The sequence below is a fragment of the Colletotrichum phormii genome (genome assembly GCF_030913505.1).
Source record: "Colletotrichum phormii strain CBS 102054 chromosome Unknown BDP81scaffold_20, whole genome shotgun sequence".
Lineage (NCBI taxonomy): Eukaryota > Fungi > Ascomycota > Sordariomycetes > Glomerellales > Glomerellaceae > Colletotrichum > Colletotrichum phormii.
In genome coordinates, this window is record NW_026851462.1 from 316,864 (window position 1) to 336,327 (window position 19,464).

Genomic DNA, 19,464 nt, shown 5'->3' on the forward strand with positions numbered 1-19,464 from the left:
TACTGTCATTTTTTCGATGGAGAAATGCGTGTTGTGATGATGTAGGTGGCACGATGGCGGTTGGGTGGCCCACTCGCTTGTCTGGCCCACTCGCTTATCATTGTTACGAGCTGGACAAGGCAACCAACTGTGGCACAAAGCAAAAGCTTCGATAATGATGACTCCGGCATCATTGTCCCTTGTTCTGCATTATATAGCTACGCGCCCACAGTGACAAGTTGCGGCGGGCGTAACACCTAGGCGGTAAGGGAATAGTAGGCCGTAATTTAAAAATATATTAATTGCGGTAAAAAAAAGTATTAAAGAAGTACTTACGGCGGTATAGAGGGAGGTGAGAGCCTAGTAGTGCTTACTAAGGGAGGAGCGAGCCTCCTTTAGAATGAAGGAGGCCGTACCCTTAGTAGCGGGTAGTGTACAGAAGAGGTTTTCATATATATAAAAAACAATAGTAAGGATAGGGGACTATTTAAAATAATTTCTGTAATAGATTAGCGAAAGTAATATGCGTAAAAAGTGTAAAAGTCGGGTAAGTAAGGGTATATATAAACCGTCGCGAGGTTGTGTAGGAGGAAGAAGTTCGACGAAGAAAGGGGGGGGCAGAAGTCAGCAAAAGAGCCACGGGCGGCCTGACCGGCGGGTTAAAGTGGATCAATCGCCCCGGGCTCCTGCGGTTAAAAAACGGGCGAGCGGCGGAATCGCCCGAGGGAGTAGGTGGGGGGCACGTGTTACGGGCTGGACCCGATTAGTGGATCCGGGCTAAGGCCCGGATTCAGCCACGATTTACCGCGCTAATTCCGTATGGGTCCTACTTGAACGTTTTTCCTCTGCGGAATCCCTGCCCCAAATCTCTCCTCTTCAGCTTAGATTCTATATACTGAAATCACCCCTACGTGGCCTCACGAGGGCTGGGCTCTTAACACAACCCCATCATGCTGCGTGACCAGATTGTCAATATGCTGCTCGCGGCTAGAGACACGACAGCAGGACTTCTAGCATTTGCCTTCTTCTTGCTGGCACGGAACCCCAAAGTCTGGAATAAGCTCAGAGCCGACGTTCTTGAGCATTACACCGAACCTTTGACCTATGATGCTGTTATGCAGATGACATATCTGCGCTACGTGCTGCAAGAAAGTAAGTTTGCGAGCCGCCCACCGGCTTTCCTTGTTACCTGACTTCATCTGGCTGACCTTAATCTCAGCTCTTCGTCTCTTCCCTCCTATTGCCACTAATAGCCGCATGGCCAATAAAGACTGCGTAATCCCGGTGGGCGGTGGTCCTGACGGACGCTCGCCAATGTTCGTTGCCAAGAACAACGTGGTCACTTACAGCACATTCGTTATGCACCGCTGCCCAGAACTCTTCGGCTCTGATGCTGAGGAGTTCATCCCGGAGAGCTGGGAGACCCTCCGCCCAGGCTGGGAATACCTGCCCTTCAACGGTGGCTCTCGAGTATGCCCTGGTCAGAAGTTCGCCCTCACCGAGTTGTCATACACCATTGCAAGGTTGTTGCAAGCCTTCTCTGGCATTGAAAATCTGGATCCGACTGACTGGCGCGAGCAACTCACCTTATCCCTGACATTGAACAACGGAGTAAAGGTGCGACTCCACCCGGAAGCTTAGGGACCCTGAAGTTGTCTCTTTCATAGCCACGAACAATACCGGGTTATTTGCATGGAACTTCTCTTCGCTTATCTTGAGTGGACCAAGGTGGTAATGGACCCTGGGCCTGACCATCGCTATAGACCCTGGCAGTTGATGCAATCGAATGTTGGCACAGATAGGCAGCTGTTGCTCGATGAGTCGACTGAGTACACGCAGGTAAAACTAAGGTAGCATTCCAAAAGAGACGTTTAATATCAATTCAGAGATTCCAAGAGGTGACTAGGATACCGCAGCACAATCAAATAGCCTAAGAAGGCCGGTAAGGAGACCGCCAAGGCGGGACCCCAATATGCTAGAGATTCGGATGCAGCAAGGAACCAGTCCGATGAGCATCAATTACATATCCCTGAGGGCTTCAAATCTTCACCGCCATGGTCTAATTGACATGCCACCTGAATGGTAACGTCTCGTCCCAAATTTAGATGACACGACAGGGCTTGATGTTCTCGAACAACCAAGCACTGGGTAGCTCCCGCTTTCTCGCCTCGACTTCCCCCGTTCACATAATCTTCAAGAGGAAGCCCGTCAATCAGAATGAACGCTTCCCCTCTGCTATTGTTCAGAAAGCCATAGCTAAACGAGTAATGTCTACCACGATCGGTTACACTTCACCTTTTGAGCCAAGACTTGTCGCGGGAAAATGGGCCAACAAACATCTTTGAAGACACCCCTTGGAAAGTTTAAATTCTTCCGCCGCTTCCGAGCAGACTTTCACTCCAGCCCACCTCCACCGGGTTTGAGTCAGTTGAAATAAGCGAAGGCCTGCTACAGGACTCATTGAATTCCCGAGACGTTGAGATGTTCCGGTCAGCTAAAGACTGGACCCTCAGTCAAGTTAGAATTTATGATGTGGTCTTTCCTTTGATTGCCCAGACTACTGCGCTTCGAACAATACTCCGCAGCGTGTTTCGACCGAGCTCAAAGACTTGCTCGTACGTAAGCGCAACGTGAATCCGGTCTCACCTCAAGTCTTTCCACCGCTGTTGCTGCGTCATTTGTGGTCTTGGCCAAGAAAGTGTAGCATCGCAGCCATGTCTGCGCAATGTAGAAGGTCGTATTTGGCTCTGGGCATTGGTGGAACACAGACGGGCCAAGAAAAATGAAATTGATTCCACAATGTCGCGTAGGCCGAATAACTAAGCGGGCACGCTTCTTATGACGGCCGAATAACTAAGCGGGCACGCTTCTTATGATGGCCGAAGTTTGCGTGCGGTTGTAATTAACTGTAACAGTTGAGAGGCACCAAGTGGGCTGCATGACGGTAGGGACCCAGCGGATGTGGGATGGGATTGAGGGGTTTTTCATTATCGTTAGGAAATTATTAAGAGCAGATGCGCGCCGCTTTCGCTCGCTCGGAACGCGGAAGGGGAATAATAACTATTTAATAACTTGACTTCTTCTCCAGTTGCAGGACGAAGACGACGGCGACTCTTCAGAAAGTATTCTGTCACCAGCTTCATCACCAAAGGCCCCGCGGAACAACTCTTCACTCTTCAACACATATCGAAAGATTGAGACCGCTCCCGCAGAGTTCCGCGCCGCAACTAAACATGTCTCAAAAAGTCTGGACCCGCCAACACGCCGCAGGCTTCGGCTTGGAGAAGTCCCTCGCCGCTATCCGCGACCCTGCCGCCGCTCCGACTCCGATTCCTTTGCCGCCCCGCGATGTGAGTTTTACCCTAGGCCCGGTTGCCAACATGAGTCAACACAACCACAATGGTGCAGTAGCAAAACTCTAACTACTTTATAGGTCGAAGTGATTCAGAAAGAGTGTGATTCCATCACTTTTCAGTCCTTTGGGTACGAGGAGGCGTTTGAACTAGGCCACCTCCTGCACGCCCGCCTTCTTCCCTTCGCCCTCGTCGACAAGAAGCCCACAGTCATCTCAATCGCACTGGCAAACAGCCAGCAGGTCCTCTTCCAGACGGCCGTCGGATCCGGCTCGCTTCCCGACAACGAGACGTGGGTGCAGCGCAAGCGCAACGCCGTGCTCCGATGGGGCAGCAGCACTTGGCTACTCCACAACAGAATTGGGGGCAATGAGCAGCTTTTTGCGTCAAAGTTTGGCATGAGCACGGAGCAGGCGGGCAAATACGCCATTCATGGCGGCGGTGTGCCTATTCGTGTGCAGGGAGTTGAGGGTGTGGTTGCTGTTGTGGTTGTTAGTGGGTTGAAGCAGGAGGAGGATCATGGTGTGATTGTTGATGTTATCAAGACTCACTACCAATGAGTGTCAAGATAAGCAGCGATTATGAGAAGTATTTGAAGGTGTTGAGAGCTAGGCTCAATAGGTCCTCTAGAGACGGCCGAGACTCATCTATGAGATCGAGTCGCGTGAGTTAATTACAGCTTATCCCATGAACTGCTAGATGGCGTCAATAAATTTACAAGCACTTTGATAAGAAGTAATAACAAGTCACATATTGATCCGACCTTATTCCCTCATATTCTCTTATGAATACTTTCGAAGTAGAGTGGAAATAGAAAAAGACTGGAAACGGGTTTATTCACGCCATTTTAGCAGTTGATGGGATAATCCAAACATTAGAAACTGAAGGGGCTTATTCAATGCGGCAAACATTGTAAGCTTTGTGGAAGTATGTTTGAAAGAGTTCCATTTACTTACTTCTCTATCCAGCTACGAGGGCAAGAAACGAGTAGAAGTCATTCTTTAATGAAATTCAAATTCCACAGACTTCCAGTCAATATCCTCATTCATCATCCGCCTCCCTTCCTCCTCCTCCGGGCCCCAGATGCAAAGTCCAACCCGCATGTAAGGAACTTTTGCCCATTTGCCACCGTCAGCAGTCGAATTGGCTGGCTGAGTCATGGGACGAAGCAGCACAGCAACGCTCCCAGGGATGTTCACGGATTCTCCTCGAAATGAGTCAATATCTCCAACGTGGAATACCCATAAATCGCGGAGAACCAATGGCAAATTGGCTTTTTGAGGGAAAAGCCAACGAAATCCCGGTAAATTGAGCCGCCACAAGTGGCCGTTGAGGTTCAGATGCTCTTGTGTGAATCCGGCATCTGTCATGTTTTGGATACGCGCGGTATTGTGATCCAAGTCTTTGAATTCTGCCAGCTCAGACGTATCTGTTTCCTTAAGGAATTGAATCAGAGTATCCTGCACCTCTAGTGCATCAGTTAAGCGGCATACTCTTCCGCTTGCCCTCATAACTTGTTTACTCCCCAGATGGAATCGAGCTTTCAACACGTAACCTGCTGGCGATCTGAAGTTGGCTGGCACAAACGAGTGTTCTGTGATACGCCAACTTGAGAACTTTTCAGGCTTTTCCGTGTGGACAAATAGCTGGCAGAGCACAGGATTCTTGTTGGCTATTGCTACGGCAAATTCTTGGACGAGATCTGCCAGGGAAGGGTTATCATGCGGCCGAATAACCTTGCCCACACGCAGATTGTAGGCTTGCATGATGCCAGAGATGCGGTCTACCGGTCTCGAGGTCTGCCTAGACCACGCCATGCTGTAAGGGATGTTGGGGTTTGATGTGGGCAAGTTATACATGCCGGAACGGATAAGAAGTGATTGCGTGTTCTCGAGCTTGGTCTTAATGTCCACCTCCCAGTCCAGTAAGGTGTAATCCATTTGTTCATGGTATTCAAGGCCTCGTAGTATGTTGGCGAAGTCCAAGTAGATGTTGTTGCAAAATTGACGAACATTGCGAGATAGGCTTGGTACTTCTTGCCTTCATCGGATGTGATCCAAACGCAGGGAATCCCTTCTGCGCTTAGAATCAGAGCATCGTTGCGCAACACTGCCTCCTGCAAGGTCCATAGAGATGAAAACCAGGGATCTTTGAGTACGCTTTGGAGCCCGGAACTGATACGGTCAACAGTATTGCGTACGGCGGCCATCCTAGTCTCATCGTGGTGAACGTCTTCCCAAGTCATGTACGAGGGCGTGGCTTGGTTCTCTACTGTGCTGAAGGCCATGAAAGTAAGGCATACCAGCTGGCCGTCGTTTGTGTCACGGAAAGCCTTCGTAAGACTCTCGTGCGTTGCTTCACATAGCCAAACATGCACTTTGACTGCCTTGTCAAAGATGGCGACCTGATGACCGACTTCCTCCGCATTCATGATCTCGTCTTTTTGATCTATGCAAGCAACATCGACCCAAGCCCATTCAACGTCCTCAAACGCCATGAAATCAATGACGGCTCCAAACGAGTCCAACGTGAAGTGAGACTCTCGTATCGAGGGAATCTTCCACGGAGTGCCCTTCACCGGTAACGCAGGGACGGCGTGGTCGTCATGTCTGATTTTCCAGCGGCCCCAAGTGTAAGTGACGATGCTGTACTTTGGCTTATGCGTTGTTCCATAGACGTTGTGCTTGTCTCTCTCGACTGATGTCAGTGTTGGTATGTGTAGAAGCCGCCGGGGCCAGTAGTCTTCGATGTCTTCCTGGGCAGTCAACCGGGGCCAGAAGTCCTCGATGTCTTCCAAATCAGTTAAGCTTTCCTGTACGTCGCGTATGTCAATGACCACTCGAGTTCATGGTCTATGAAATCATCGTTGACCTGCAACTTTACACTTACCATGCTTCTGAAGTATGATTGAACCAGAGGTCAGTGTTGGAATATTGACGGCAGAAAAGGGTGGATTTGGAAGGTGGTCTGGGCCGTTGCAAACGGCCCTTCCACCTACTTACACCCAACGGAGGAATCGTGGGCTACGCCCACCAACTTCCTCCTTACACAGATATACGCAGTTCAATACCAAGATTATTGAGCTTCGTACCGGCCCACAGGCCCCTGCTGACGTGTATACCAACAGTCAGTGTTCCCGATGTCAGAGTATGATTTAATCAACAGCTGCAATTGGGTTTTGTGTCGCAAGTCTGTGAGGCTTTCGACGAGGCAAAATCTTCGTAGAAGAATCCCCTGACCCAAGAGGCAGATCAAAGTCCCAAATGAGGCATAATCGCATCACGAAGAGCAGAGGATGTAAGCATCAGGGCTCTGCAGTACTTATTACACTTAGATGTGCGTCAGGCTCCACGACTCACCCCTGGGGCGAATGGGCAGACAAATCTGACATGCGGACCAGGGTCTGATGCAGGACCCGATATCACATCAGCACCCCCAAAGTCAGTAAGACAAACCGACCTCTTTAAGCTTCAACTCTTGCTTTGAACGAGAGAAGGATTCGAGTCGAGTGCACCGAAATTCTGCCATATTAACCCACCAACATAAAGTACCTACACTAGATCCCCTCAACGTGACCAGTGACAACAAAAACGACGAAGAAATGTCCGCAACATCTTCAGCCCTCGGCGCAGTCCTGGGTTACCTAGGCGCCGAAGTCGCGGGAATAAGCCTCTTCGAACGCCTCCTATGGCCAGAACGCTTCTACAACGCGGTCGACGCGATCGCGCTCATCCGCCTGGCCCTCTTCATGCCCATGGGCGGGCCCTTGCATCGCGCAGCCCTGGAAACATTAGATAAGTTCCGCGACCACGGCCTGTACAAGGGTCGTCGGCGGGGTGACATGCTCGGGACCACCTTCTTCTCCGACAAAGCCAGCGTTCGGTACCTCCACAAGACGGCAACCACCCCCGAAGGCCGGAAACTGCCACGGGCTGTACGGAACGGCTTCTGGATTGAGGTTTTGAAGCACGTCGACGACCGTATCGGTCTGGGCGGGTCCTGGGTTGGCGCCGGTCCGGCGCCGGTGCCGGATGCTGCGCAATTGAAGGAGGGAAGTGAAGGAACAGCAGACACCGTCAGGACTACAAGGCGGATATACCGACTTGATCTGGAGTTCCAATCACCTCAAGGAATCGAAACACCTACACAACTCAAGGCCTTCAATGAGAACTTCGGATTGAGAACATTACTAGGCATTGTTGTATCAGAGCTATCCTCGATTCTGCTTGCAGTCGCTGCAGCCATTTGGTTGAATCAGAGCAAAGATGGAGAGGACGCCCCAGCAAAGTGGTTCATCGGCTTCTTGTGCATTCCTCTCTTCCTGAAGCTCTTCGCCGCTGCAGCACGGGTGCGACGGGAGAGCTTGATACACAACGAAGCCTCCCCGAATCGTCGACCCTCAACGTAACAGCGCCATCTTCACCAGCAGGCGAAGCTCCAATCACCAAGAACGACCTAACCCCCACCTCCCCAACCCGTCACCAGGAAGCCGAGATATTCGAAGTCGAGGTGCCCTCCATCGGCTTCCTTCTCATCTCAACCCCCTCCCCAGCCTCCCCGGCAAGCTTCCAGTTCTTCCGCCACTACGGCCACCCGATCCGCGACAGCACCCTCGACCGCGCTAGGGAAGTGGCCAGCATAGTGACCGTGTACACCTTTGTCCTCTACTTCCCCGCGGGTTTGCTGCTGCTGTCGTGGATGAACCAGCCTATGCAGTACCTCTGGCTGGGCCAGCAGCTGTGGAGCGTCTTGGTCATGCATCTTGTGCGTCTTTTCGGATGGGAGAGCACCGCGCGGACAGAGGAGGCGGTGGCTGCTGCGCTGGTGAGAGATTTCAAGGTTGTGCTGGCTGGAGATAAGGCCTGTGTTGAGGCTACGCTGCGGATGGAGGAAGTAACGTCTGTGAAGGAGGGGAGGAAGAGGGTGCAACAAATCTTGGGAGGGATTTAGGATCATGGTGTCGGTTTCAATGAACGAATGACGATTGGGTCGAGACGAGTACGCAGTTATGTGAATTCATTCTTGTCTTGAGAAGCCGTTTTCATAAGAGAATGAATATATGACTTCAGTTCCTTTAGATACACGATTTTTGAACATACATCCGATCATCTCAACTGGCCGCTGACTTGTGGAAAATGCAAAGACTGAGCAGACTCTACAACACCTTCCAATCAACCTTGGAAGTTGGAGGAAGAGGCGCTTCCTTTAACACAAATTGGCCAATCTTGTTGAGATAGTGTTTCCCAAACATAGACAAGGGCAACTTCTCTAGCAGCACGCCATGGAGAAAACCCAAGTCCTGGTAGAGCGCAACCGCATAAATCCGCCGAGATCCATGACTTAAATCCTTGAGCGTCGCCAGCACGTCCTTGACGTTCGCCGTATACCTCTCCGGCTTGACTTTCTCGTCATCCCGAGGAAGAAAGCAGTCAACACTTCCCGACAATTGGCGCGACCCCGGCTTGTCGTCCGACGTCAAGGCGATGCCCACACCGCGCATGGAGACGCTTGCGTCCTCGTTGACAAGCCAATCTGCGACGGTCTCGTGGTCTTGACGGTCAATGAAGGTGTGATCAGAGGATCCCGAGATGCTGGCATACCAGCCTATGGTCTTGGAAACGGGTAGCATGGTCCCACCAGACTCGTTGCGCTTCAGGACTCGCCGCATCTCGTTGGCAGTGCCCGTGGAGCGAACTAGGTCCCTTGCCATGCTCTCATAGAAGATGGCACCGAACTTTCGTGAGCATTCGCGGAGGAAGGCGAGAGGGTAGGTTCCGTAGACCAGGGGCTCCGCTGGCGGCGTGGGATTGCCGGTGGACTTTGATGCCTCCAGACGCTCGACGTACCAGTCCGTTACGCCAACGGCCGACATAATGGCTGGGGCGCGGCTGGATGAGCCGTTTCGGAGGCTCGCGTTTGTGAGGACCGTCGTGGGAGAGCCAGAAGTAAGGGCGTTGTCGAGGCGGGTCATCTTGCAGAGCTGGTAGAGGTCCCTGACTGCGTTTGGGAAAGTCCGGTCGCTGGCGCTGTTATGAAGAAGTTTCCTTTCCAGGTCGTTCATGACTTTTCCATCGTACTGCAAGGGCTCGCTGAAGGGGGTTGCGATGGGCTCTGGTAGCAAGTTGTAATCTCGAGTGTCTCTGAGAAATACCATGAGGGCTCTCAATGAGATTGCTGTCCCGCTCCTATCTTCAAGCCTGGTCCAGGTGCGTGTGTAGAGCTGGATCTCGGGGCAGAGAATACACTCTTGTAAAGTCCATAGTGAGGACATCCAGAAGGTTGGCTCGCCTGCCGTAAGATCATCAGCAAGATCGACGAGGTCTTCCGATCCCTCACGACGCTTTCTTTTGAGCAGCTCCATCGCCACCGTGGCCGCCTGTGTTGCTTCTTTCATCCTGTCCTTGATCGCGTCGGTGTCGCGGTTTGACAAGAGTGATTGCGACTTGAGGCTCATCCAGTCTAATGCGGCCAGCACTCCATGCCAGGACTCAACGTCGTTGATCCAGGCGATGCAGTGACTCGATCTTTTGAAGATGGATGCCTGGTTTGCAATCTCCTGGGCGGCTCTAGGGTCGCTCTTGTCTTGCGGAATACAGAATAGATCAAACCAGATGTAGCGGTAACCCAGTTCCTTGAGCTGTCCCGGAAGATCGCGTACGTCGTATAGAGTGTTTTCCGGAACCAGCCACGGCACCCCAGGAACAGACGTGTCGGTTCGTGTTCGCCAGCGACCCCAAGTGTGGCTAATGCATACGTATGGGGGGTATTCAGGCAAATCTTCCACGGTCACTGTCTGTTGACCCTCGTTGTCCCACAGGTAGTACGGATTGATACTCGCCTGGGCAGAAGTAATGATCTGGTGTTCCGCATCGTTCTGAACGACAATAGGATATGGAGCTTGCTCTTTAGCAGGAGGATGGCCTGGATGGAGCACTGGGTAGGAAAGCTTCTGGATGGTTGCCACACAAGCAGATCTATAACGAGCATGCTGAAGTGTAGACAACTTTAAATGGCAGAGAAAAGGCTCCCAGAAGTGCGGGTGGAACTCGAAGAGGAAAAGCCTGAATAAGTGCGAGTGGTAGAGGGAGGTGTCCGTCTTAACTTCACTGGCGATGCGACGAAGGCCGTAGCCATCAGAGGGATTCGATATCGTCCAGAAAGGCCGGTTGCTTTCCAGGCGCGCGGCGGTAGCGCTCAAAAGCTCTTCGTCATAGTAGGCCGCCTTCCACCAGGACTGGAGAAGATCAAATGATCGTCTTTGAGCGGGCGATAATGAGTCGCAGAATTCAGCCTCATCCCGAACCAGCTGCTGGATTTCATCCCAATCGTCCAGCAGAGAAGCCCAACCGTGCAATCTCTTATGAGCATCGAACTCTGGTCCTCCCTTGTACCTGGCTAGATGAACCCACAACGGGCTTATCGGCCAAAGCCTAGGTTCAAGAGGCTTGAAGTGAAATTCCTTCATGGCTGAGCACGTCTTTCGATCTTGGTCGACTGTGTCCTGCCATTCCAGCCGTGGGGCTCCTTCAGCCAGGCGTCTCTTTTCCAGCTCATCGTACGCGGCCCATCGAGGGTGAAGTAGGGCCTCCCACTCGGGGGACAAAATGTAAGCAATGCTAATATCGTTGTCGGTCTTTTCGCTGTTCCTTTCCTCATGCCATTGAGTGAGCTCGGCTGTGATGCCGCTTTCTGATGGACCCATTGCTGCTGCTAATCCTCAGTCAGAAAAAGTCCAGGAGGAACCTGTATTCACATGTTCATGCCTACCTTGATTGGAGGCTGTTGACCTTGTTGTAAGTCAAATTGTGTTCGATTGCGGTTGTTTGAATGCGGGATCTTCGGCCCTCATGTGCTCTAGAAATTGGCAGTGGAAGTTCGCACCGACTAAACAAAGCCGCACCCATTCATGGTTTTAATATTGCTTGATAAGTCGACGCAACAGTATTGAGCCTTGTGTTTCCAGGGATCTGGTCCTTCTACAATCCCTTCCGTCAATATTATGGATTGGCATATGCAAGTAAGACGCGACTCACGAATCATCTTCTGACGATATCTTGCTGCCTGGCGCTGGTGATAGGGATACTCGGTATCTCCACAATGAGGCCATAGATGCTGTCCAATATTTCCGATTTCAGATTGAGCTTATTGTCACAAGGGGTGTCGAAACTGAAGACTCGCGATGAGAAACGGATTGCCTGATGTGCCTCTGCTACAGGCGCAGACCAGCTTGGCGTCCATACTAGACTCCGAGCCGGAAGAGCTGGTTCCCCTCCGCGACTGTCCAAGATGGACCAAATCACCACCCCTGGTCCGACACCCCTGCAATTGCTTCACGCGGAGAAATGGGGTACTCGAGCGCAAGCCGTCCTTAATTCTGGTTCTCCCCGCTTTCTGCACATTTCCAGGTTCCAATAAACGCCACGAGCAAACTGACTGAAAGATCAAGGTAGTAGGAATATTACCCCTTTCAGGAACAGTCGGCTAATCAACGGACTTCTGGAGGGAGACGTGACTGGATCGTTGTCAAGTCGAGTAATCTACCAATGCAGGTTCATCTGCACCAAGATGGAAGGGGAGGGTAGAGTTGCATCCAAGCGAGCGGCCAGATCTTCCCCCATGCACGGTTCCTGGCCCGTTTTACCGTGAAGCCACGCGAAGCAACGAGGGGGATAGACTATGGATAACTGTTTTCCACACCCAAGCACGTTTAGCATGGCACTAGGCCCGTTTTCAACTTACCTCGTGGCGGATTGCCTTTGATTTAAAGCTGCCAACCCTTGTCGGCAATCAATGGCACTGCGCCCAGATAGCCCGAGAAAGGCTTCGGAGGGTGATCTTCCATCATCTCAAGAGGAACAAGACGGCGCCGGGAAGAAGAAAGAGCTCTAGCTTTTCCGGGGAAGTTTGAGTCTCTGGAGAACGCGTTCCGTTGCCAATGAGCCCCTGAATGAGGTCAGGATGGGTATACGGGAAGAGACCCGACAACCGATGGTCAAGTTGGAGGAGGGCATCTGTCCCTGAGTATATATGAAGAGTTGGTTCTCTCGGAACCTTTTGTCGAGACGCGCGCTATTCTGGCTCCCGGTGCACTTGTCGCATTCTCTTTCCTTCTGGTGCCTGTAACTAAGTTCCCGAGGACCTTCACCACGGCTAACCAGTCACGATGGCCTCTTCCCTCTCCCGTCTGGGTCTCGCCGCCCTCTTCATGGGCCTGGTATCAGCGCAGCGCCAGATCGGGCCCGCTGAGAATCACCCGCCTCTCACAACGTGGCGCTGCACCAAGGCCGGCGGCTGCACCGAAGTCAACAACTTCATCGTCCTCGACTCCCTTGCGCACAACGTCTACCAGGCCAACGGTGGCGGAAGCTGCGGCTCCTGGGGCAGCCCGCCCAATGAGGCGGCGTGCCCTACCAAGGAGGCATGCGCCGAGAATTGTGTCCAGGAAGGTCTTGACGACTACAGCCGTGTCGGCGTCACGACGGATGGCGGTGCTATGACCATGTATCAGCTTAAGGATGGCGTGCAGGTGTCTCCGCGCGTGTATCTCCTTGATCCTTCCAAGGAGCAGTATGAGATGATGCACCTGACGGGCAAGGAGTTCACTTTCGACGTGGACGTGTCGAAGTTGCCGTGTGGTATGAACAGTGCCCTGTATACCTCTGAGATGGAAGCCAACGGTGGCAAGAGCGCGCTCAATACCGGTGGCGCCCGTCATGGCACGGGGTACTGCGATGCCCAGTGCTACACTACGCCGTTTATCAACGGCGAAGCCAATATTGAAGGATACGGTGCATGCTGCAATGAGATGGTGAGTTGTCTGTCCTTGGATCTTGTATAGCCCCCCAGAAGCAACTAACATGCCGTCACAGGACATCTGGGAGGCCAACTCGCGGTCTGCCCACCTGGCACCGCACCCGTGTAACCAGACAGGTGTTTACCTCTGCGAGGGCGAAGACTGTGCCTTTGAAGGCGTGTGCGATAAGAACGGTTGCGCCTGGAACCCGTACCGGTAAGTGCTCACCGCTTCAATCCCGAAGTACAGCTCAGAACCTAACACGAGACAGAGTCAACCAAGATGACTACTACGGCCGTGGCCCAGAGTTCGACGTCGACACGACGCGCCCCTTTACAGTCATCACACAGTTCCCCGCCAACGAAGCCGGCGTCCTTACCGAGATCCACCGCCTCTACATCCAGGACGGACATCTTATCCGTAGCGAAGTCGTCGACAACACGGATCTGCCGCAGGTCAACTATCTCAACGACGAGTTCTGCGAGGCGACGGGCTCGCGGCGCTTCATGGATCTCGGCGCGCATCGGGAGATGGGCGAGTCGTTTCACCGCGGGATGGTGCTTGCGTTTAGCATCTGGTGGGATGCCGGCGGCGGAATGAGATGGTTGGACGGTGCGCCGGAGGCCGGGCCGTGCGATGAGACGGAAGGGTTCCCGGAGAACGTCGTCAAGGTTGAGCCGAATCCGGTTGTGACGTTTAGCAATATCAAATGGGGCGAGCTTGGGTCTACGTTCAAGCCTCAGTGTAAGAACAAGCCCAGGAACGTGTAGCTTGCCTAGAGAATAGCAGCCTGCATTCATATGTCAAGTCTCGTCAGTCTTACATTGTCCGGCTGTGTCGATATTTCCATCAGATGTGCAGTGGTAACGTATTGCACCCTAGAAAAGTAGGTCGATGTAACAGGCAGAGAAGGGAGAAGAACGTTCCCGGCCGGGTCACGAACGCAGCCACACCGAATTGACGGCTGAGTCAGCACACCAGGGAGCTTGGACGCGTCGCGTAAAGTGGTCGGTGGTTCCTGCCGCCGATGGTCAAGTTGCCCCGCGGTTCCAGCTCCGGCCATGACCAAGCTGCGAACACCTACGGATACACCTCTCTACACACTCCCACTCCGTCACTCTGGGGATGCCTCTCAACATCTTCAACTTGTCATACAGCAGCTAATACCATGGAGGCGGTAACTGAGCGCCATTTCTTTCACCATGGCGCGCCTAGACCTGCCACAACCAAAACAGCTCTCAGGGTAGGTAATCTCATAGTCCAATGATGCTGCAATGCACTTTACGACTAGTTCTTCCATGCGGCTAGATGATTGGATTATAATCTGACCGATTTACTGCAGGCTATCGAGAGAGAAAAGCTAGATTGCCAATGGTGCCAGATACGAGCTTTCCCGAATCATAAACAGTACCCGATCACCATCGTCAATGAATTCGACGATGAGGTTATCCCGCCGAACTTCCGATTTCTCCAACATTCGAAGCTCGGCCACGGCGTACAGGCCGCAGAGGATAGTTTTCGAAGCGGATGCGAATGTGAAGACGAGGAAGAATGCCAGTACAAGGGCTGTCTCTGCCTGCAAGAGCAGGAGGACGACTCGGACGACGAGGGCGAAGCGAGGAAAAAGGCATACATGTACCATATGCATGGCGCCAAGGCCGGCTTGCTGCGGTCAAAGTTCCTGAGCTCGACGCGACCCATCTACGAATGCCACGGAGGCTGCGCATGCGACGTGAGCTGTCCTAACAGGGTGGTCGAGAGAGGTCGACAGGTTCCTCTTCAGATATTCCGGACAGAGAAGACGGGCTGGGGTGAGTTTAGCTTGAAGGCTGCTGTTGTGCTGGAGAGAAGCTTACAATCTGACAACAGGTGTCCGGTCGTTACTCGACATTAGAAGAGGCCAGTTCGTTGATAACTACATTGGCGAGATTATTACACCACAGGAAGCGCAGCGCCGGCGGAATACCTCCAACTTTGCGCAACAGAAGGACGTTTACCTTTTCGCGCTCGACAAGTTCACGGACGAGAACTCCCCAGACATGCGCCTCCAAGGTCCCCCGCTCGAAATCGACGGCGAGTTCATGTCAGGACCGACGCGGTTTATTAATCACTCTTGCGAGCCGAATTTGCGAATCTTTGCGCGCGTGGGAGATCATGCCGATAAACACATCCACGATCTCGCCTTCTTTGCGCTTCGCGACATTCCCCGCGGAGAGCAGCTCACGTTTGACTACGTTGACGGTGTGAGCGAGGACGCTGCCGATGCCAAAGACAAGAGCAAGCAAGGTGACATGGTCCCGTGTCTCTGCGGCAGCAAGAATTGTCGACAGTTCCTATGGTAGTCGTTGAGTTATTCTGAGATGTATCTGGACTCGAGGACAGTTCTGGCTTTTGGATCGTGGAAAGGTCGGATGCAGTTCGATGCTAGCTGCGATGAGCAACATCCCGTCAGCGATAGCGGGATCTGTGGAAGCCAAGGAGAACCCAATGACGAAGGATGCCGACGTCATCGGCATCGGGCATTTACAGACCTCCCTTCAACCTTGCTCATGAGCCTGGATCGGAATACACCGGGAGACAACGGGCGAGGAAGACTGGGTCAGGTGCCGAAACGGCATGACACGGAAACTCCGTGGGTTTATGAAGCCTCAAGCCTGAAGGAGCCCACGAATTGGATCTTCAGGGATGGCCGGTGCGCCCGGTTCGTCTGAAAAGGCGGACGACTCGGGAAGCCAAGGGGGGATGTCCTGGGATTGGACATGAAGCATGGTCTCATTGCCGTCCAATTCGTGCACGGCGCACATGTCAATTTTGATGTCGAAGGGAAGCATGACGCGATGAATGCATCTGAGCCTAGGTAATCAAATTGAGGTGTCAGATCTGGTGTCACGATGGAGACGCAGATCTGATGTGTTACTAAGGCAAGCTTCCAAATTGGTCTGGGGCGAGGTAACGGGATCTCGGCAAGGGCGTCTCAATTGGTGTAATACGAGACGGGCCCTGGTCGATATCCATTCTAGAGGCGCCAATTCGAGCACCGCTATGATCTCTACGGATAGTATTAAGAAAAAATGAAGCGATTACTCCGTAGTGAATTTCTCTTAGTCTCTTTGATGCGTGTGAGTAATCGAGATGTGCCGGCAGAGGCGCCTGCCATTGCCATCCATCGGTCTACCGTTGGCCGCTGACCTTGTCATTGATGATCAGGCGTTGAATGCATGGTGGCTCAGCAGAACCTTGGACTGATCCCCTCACAGCCAACACAGGCATAGCAAAGGCCAATGGTAGGGCAAAAGAGAGAAGAGGAAGGCTAGTGGAGGGGTGGGAGTCTCGCGGCATGAAGCGAGTGGGCTGGGCTGAGCAATGCCGGGGAGGACCCTGTGTTGGGCCGACTTTTTCGGATGGATCTCGCCAAGGCACTTGTGACCAAGAGCTTACAGAAAAAGATAGTAGTGGACACTCGAAGGACGGGACTTTGTGTGTGAGAGACTCAAGGAGAGAACCGTATGGCTGGGCCGATCCAATGTCTCGATCCATTGTCTCTTAGCGTCTGTTGAGTATTGCTGAAAGAGGACAATCCACGTGCAAACGGAGACTCGAAGGAGCGAAACATGTCTGGATTTGGAAATACTGCACGCGGGAGAGGGAAAAATAAGGTAAAACACGGGTGCATACATCACGGATCTCATCTGACTGCCCTGGGATAGCGAGCATAAAAGAGGAATCGGCAGAAAAGGGACGAAAAGTCGAGGTCCACTGCCTTCTTATCTTATCTTCGCAAGCGAGGCGGACGGCAAGCGAAAAACAAGCAAGAGTTGGGCGTCTCACAGCAGCAACCCACTGGACAAGCCTGGACCTGGACTGCGCAGGTAGCGGCACCCCTGCTGCCGAGATCCTCTTCCGGGGAACTGCAACCACTGATCATCTGCTGCATTCTTTCCATTTTTTTTATACTATTCGTAGAGGTGAGAACCATCGGCACCGGCACCGATACGGGAGTGCTGACGGCAGGCTCTCACCTCACCCTCACCTTGCCTTCACCACTTCACCTCTCACCTACTGCGTCTAATCCTTCCTTTCGTCACCACCTCAGGCGCCTCACCCACCCTCCCGAACGCCGTCCCGGTTCATCACCTTCTCTCGTCACTTTTCACTTTTTCTCTTCTGCCCTCCTTCTGCCTCCTGCAACGCCCTTTGCGTGTCTGTCACTCATCTTGGAGGAGCTCCCCTCTCACCAACACCACACCTCACCACACCACTGGTACACCACACACCTTCTCTTCTCTTCCTCCATTCGCGACGCCTCCCCCTCGAATACGTACCTACCTTACCTTTACTTCAGCTACACCACTTCCCGTCGCTCTCCCCACGCTCCGCCCGGGACCAACACCACACACCTTTTAATACACGGCAGCCGCAGCTTGTCGACCAACCAGCGTCAGATCGTCACGTCAACGACACAAGGGTCTAGACCTTCCAACAGCCCACGCCCGATTCTTCTCCTCTTTCAACATCGCCCCCATTGTCACCACTCGACTTCTCTACGGCAAAGCCACTAGTTAATCCCCGCCAATCTTTTGACATCTTTGTTCAGTACAGCTAGCCAAACTGCTCCTACTCGTCTTTCATCTCGACGTCTACTGCGACTTGATCATCACCAAAACGACGCATATCACAACCTGGGCAATGGCACGAGACGCACCAACTTGCTAGAACCAATCTCCCCCGCTCATACAGTACCGAACACCCCATCCTCCACGTGAAGGGTTCGACATCATGGTAAATATTGACTTCTCCTCCCCCTCGTCTATGCATGATACCGCCGCCGGACGCTACTCCGGCCGCCCAAGCGCTCTGTCAAACCTGCATATCTCGTCCGACCACCTCGCGCATGCTCTCAGACTGACGATCCTTCTGGCATAGGGCTGCTGTTTTTCCCGTCCCCAGGGCTCCAACGCCCCCTACCCAGGTCCCATCAACACGGGCTCCGCGAGAGCTATCAACTCTGCACCCGCCTCTGCTGTTCGCGATGACTCCCCCGCCGAGACGACACAGACCTCCTCTGGCCGACGTCGGGGCCGCCAGTCCAGTATGCCCCTCGACAAGCACATCAATAAGCCTCTGCGCCGTCACGTTTGGACTTCCAAGGGCCGCGCCTGGACCCGCATCGCCATAGACCGTGAGCGAAGTGACTTCTTTGACACCCGCGTCACTGGACGCCCAGAGGTCTGGCAGTCGCTACGCGCAGTACTCGAGGTTCTCTGGGATCCCGTTGGCCAGGGTGCTGCTGACGACGGTACCGATGGCCTTGCAACTGCGCAAGGCATCCTTAATGCAGCAGAAATCACTCTCCCCACGGGTGACCTTGCTCAGGGTGCCTACGATCAACTGGGCAACTACTATCCCCTGTCTGAGTGGCTTGTCGCCGATCCAACTAATCTAGTCGAGGACGATGCCACGGTTGATGGCGCCGATGAGGCTCTTTCGACTAGAGATCTCAAGGACGACCTGGCGGGAGGAGAGGAGACTACGGAGGAGCTGGACGAGGACGACAACGTCCGCCGGAGAGAAGAGAAGGGCAAGGCCGTCGTCGACGCCCGCGACCAGCTCTCCGTCCTAGCCCGCCTGAGCGAGAATGCGCGCGATGTCACTGTCAGCTTCGCCAAGAGCGATAGCGTCAGAACTGTTGCTCGTAAGATTCAGGAGCAGTCAGGAGTAAGTACAGCATCTTGAGCTTCATCTCAGTCCACCCATCCAAGAGAAGATCCCATCTAACAGGTTCCCAGCTTGCCTCCACCAAAAAGATCCGCATTGCCTACATGGGCAAGATCCTTAAGGACAATCTCTCCCTCACCGAGCAGGGTTGGGCAGAGGGCCATGTGGTCAACGCCCTCGTCTTCGAAAGATAGCATCATAGAAGACAATCGCCGATGGACCGATATGCGCCCTTTTTGCTTGAGAAGGCATGGTCTCTCCAAAGGTTGGCGTCCCAGGACATGCGGCGCGATCCATTCCCTTCTCCTCCTCCTCAGTGAAGAACAACAACCAACCCAGGGCACACCGAACGTGGTGGATACAAAACGGCCGCAAACATGTCTACACCCCGATTAATTCGATTCGATTTGGTTGGGGACACAACACACCTCAGCATGAATTTCCTTTCGTCAGGCTTTCCTCAGTCTGGATAAATACCCCCTTTCATTACTGTGCGGGACTCTTTTTTCATCTTCATTTATAGTTGATTTGGCGTTCTGGAGGATGGAAACCCACTGCCACACAAAAGAAGTTGGTCAGCCATTCATTGCAGGCGTTCGTTTTATCATGAGCACTTCATTCACG

General features: G+C 53.0%; 8 protein-coding genes across 8 annotated transcripts; 6 read left to right on the forward strand and 2 right to left on the reverse strand.

Annotated features, from left to right (window-relative positions):
• The first annotated feature begins 874 nt into the window (after positions 1-874).
• On the forward strand, positions 875-1,986 carry BDP81DRAFT_381313 (cytochrome P450). The gene is made up of 2 exons (XM_060586884.1): positions 875-1,131; positions 1,199-1,986. The coding sequence occupies exons 1-2, from the start codon at positions 930-932 to the stop codon at positions 1,618-1,620; spliced, it is 624 nt and encodes a 207-aa protein (XP_060441377.1). The 5' UTR covers positions 875-929; the 3' UTR covers positions 1,621-1,986.
• Positions 1,987-3,212: 1,226 nt separating this feature from the next.
• BDP81DRAFT_381317 (uncharacterized protein) lies at positions 3,213-4,065 on the forward strand (the record flags this gene model as incomplete). Its single annotated transcript, XM_060586885.1, has 2 exons — positions 3,213-3,329; positions 3,413-4,065. 2 exons carry the CDS (start codon positions 3,213-3,215, stop codon positions 3,890-3,892), a joined length of 597 nt encoding a protein of 198 aa, XP_060441378.1. The 3' UTR covers positions 3,893-4,065.
• A 704-nt stretch (positions 4,066-4,769) lies between these two features.
• On the reverse strand, positions 4,770-6,224 carry BDP81DRAFT_397677 (uncharacterized protein; the record flags this gene model as incomplete). The annotated part of the gene is made up of 4 exons (XM_060588355.1): positions 4,770-4,792; positions 4,855-5,150; positions 5,345-6,144; positions 6,216-6,224. 4 exons carry the CDS (start codon positions 6,222-6,224, stop codon positions 4,770-4,772), a joined length of 1,128 nt encoding a protein of 375 aa, XP_060441379.1.
• Positions 6,225-6,933: 709 nt separating this feature from the next.
• Positions 6,934-8,387, forward strand: BDP81DRAFT_498916 (uncharacterized protein; the record flags this gene model as incomplete). The annotated part of the gene is made up of 2 exons (XM_060595471.1): positions 6,934-7,723; positions 7,744-8,387. 2 exons carry the CDS (start codon positions 6,934-6,936, stop codon positions 8,280-8,282), a joined length of 1,329 nt encoding a protein of 442 aa, XP_060441380.1. The 3' UTR covers positions 8,283-8,387.
• BDP81DRAFT_96096 (uncharacterized protein) lies at positions 8,388-11,272 on the reverse strand. Its single transcript, XM_060596529.1, has 2 exons — positions 11,100-11,272; positions 8,388-11,042 (listed from the first exon to the last, which is right to left on the reverse strand). Exon 2 carries the CDS (start codon positions 11,032-11,034, stop codon positions 8,488-8,490), a length of 2,547 nt encoding a protein of 848 aa, XP_060441381.1. The 5' UTR covers positions 11,035-11,042; positions 11,100-11,272; the 3' UTR covers positions 8,388-8,487.
• Positions 11,273-12,495: 1,223 nt separating this feature from the next.
• Positions 12,496-13,895, forward strand: BDP81DRAFT_328040 (family 7 glycosyl hydrolase; the record flags this gene model as incomplete). The annotated part of the gene is made up of 3 exons (XM_060585185.1): positions 12,496-13,140; positions 13,202-13,341; positions 13,397-13,895. The coding sequence occupies 3 exons, from the start codon at positions 12,496-12,498 to the stop codon at positions 13,893-13,895; spliced, it is 1,284 nt and encodes a 427-aa protein (XP_060441382.1).
• A 398-nt stretch (positions 13,896-14,293) lies between these two features.
• BDP81DRAFT_327870 (SET domain-containing protein) lies at positions 14,294-15,467 on the forward strand (the record flags this gene model as incomplete). The annotated part of the gene is made up of 3 exons (XM_060585169.1): positions 14,294-14,368; positions 14,468-14,936; positions 14,995-15,467. The coding sequence occupies 3 exons, from the start codon at positions 14,294-14,296 to the stop codon at positions 15,465-15,467; spliced, it is 1,017 nt and encodes a 338-aa protein (XP_060441383.1).
• A 2,326-nt stretch (positions 15,468-17,793) lies between these two features.
• BDP81DRAFT_96132 (ubiquitin domain-containing protein) lies at positions 17,794-19,434 on the forward strand. The gene is made up of 3 exons (XM_060596530.1): positions 17,794-17,904; positions 18,049-18,840; positions 18,912-19,434. The coding sequence occupies exons 1-3, from the start codon at positions 17,902-17,904 to the stop codon at positions 19,032-19,034; spliced, it is 918 nt and encodes a 305-aa protein (XP_060441384.1). The 5' UTR covers positions 17,794-17,901; the 3' UTR covers positions 19,035-19,434.
• The last annotated feature ends 30 nt before the right edge of the window (positions 19,435-19,464 follow it).

Coding starts and splice junctions, on each gene's coding strand:
- BDP81DRAFT_381313 (XM_060586884.1), top strand. CDS start 930: ATGCTGCGTGACCAGATTGTCAATATGCTGCTCGCGGCTAGAGACACG. Junction 1,132..1,198: donor GCGCTACGTGCTGCAAGAAA/GTAAGTTTGCGA, acceptor CCTTAATCTCAG/CTCTTCGTCTCTTCCCTCCT.
- BDP81DRAFT_96096 (XM_060596529.1), bottom strand. CDS start 11,034: ATGGGTCCATCAGAAAGCGGCATCACAGCCGAGCTCACTCAATGGCAT.
- BDP81DRAFT_96132 (XM_060596530.1), top strand. Junction 18,841..18,911: donor AGATTCAGGAGCAGTCAGGA/GTAAGTACAGCA, acceptor ACAGGTTCCCAG/CTTGCCTCCACCAAAAAGAT.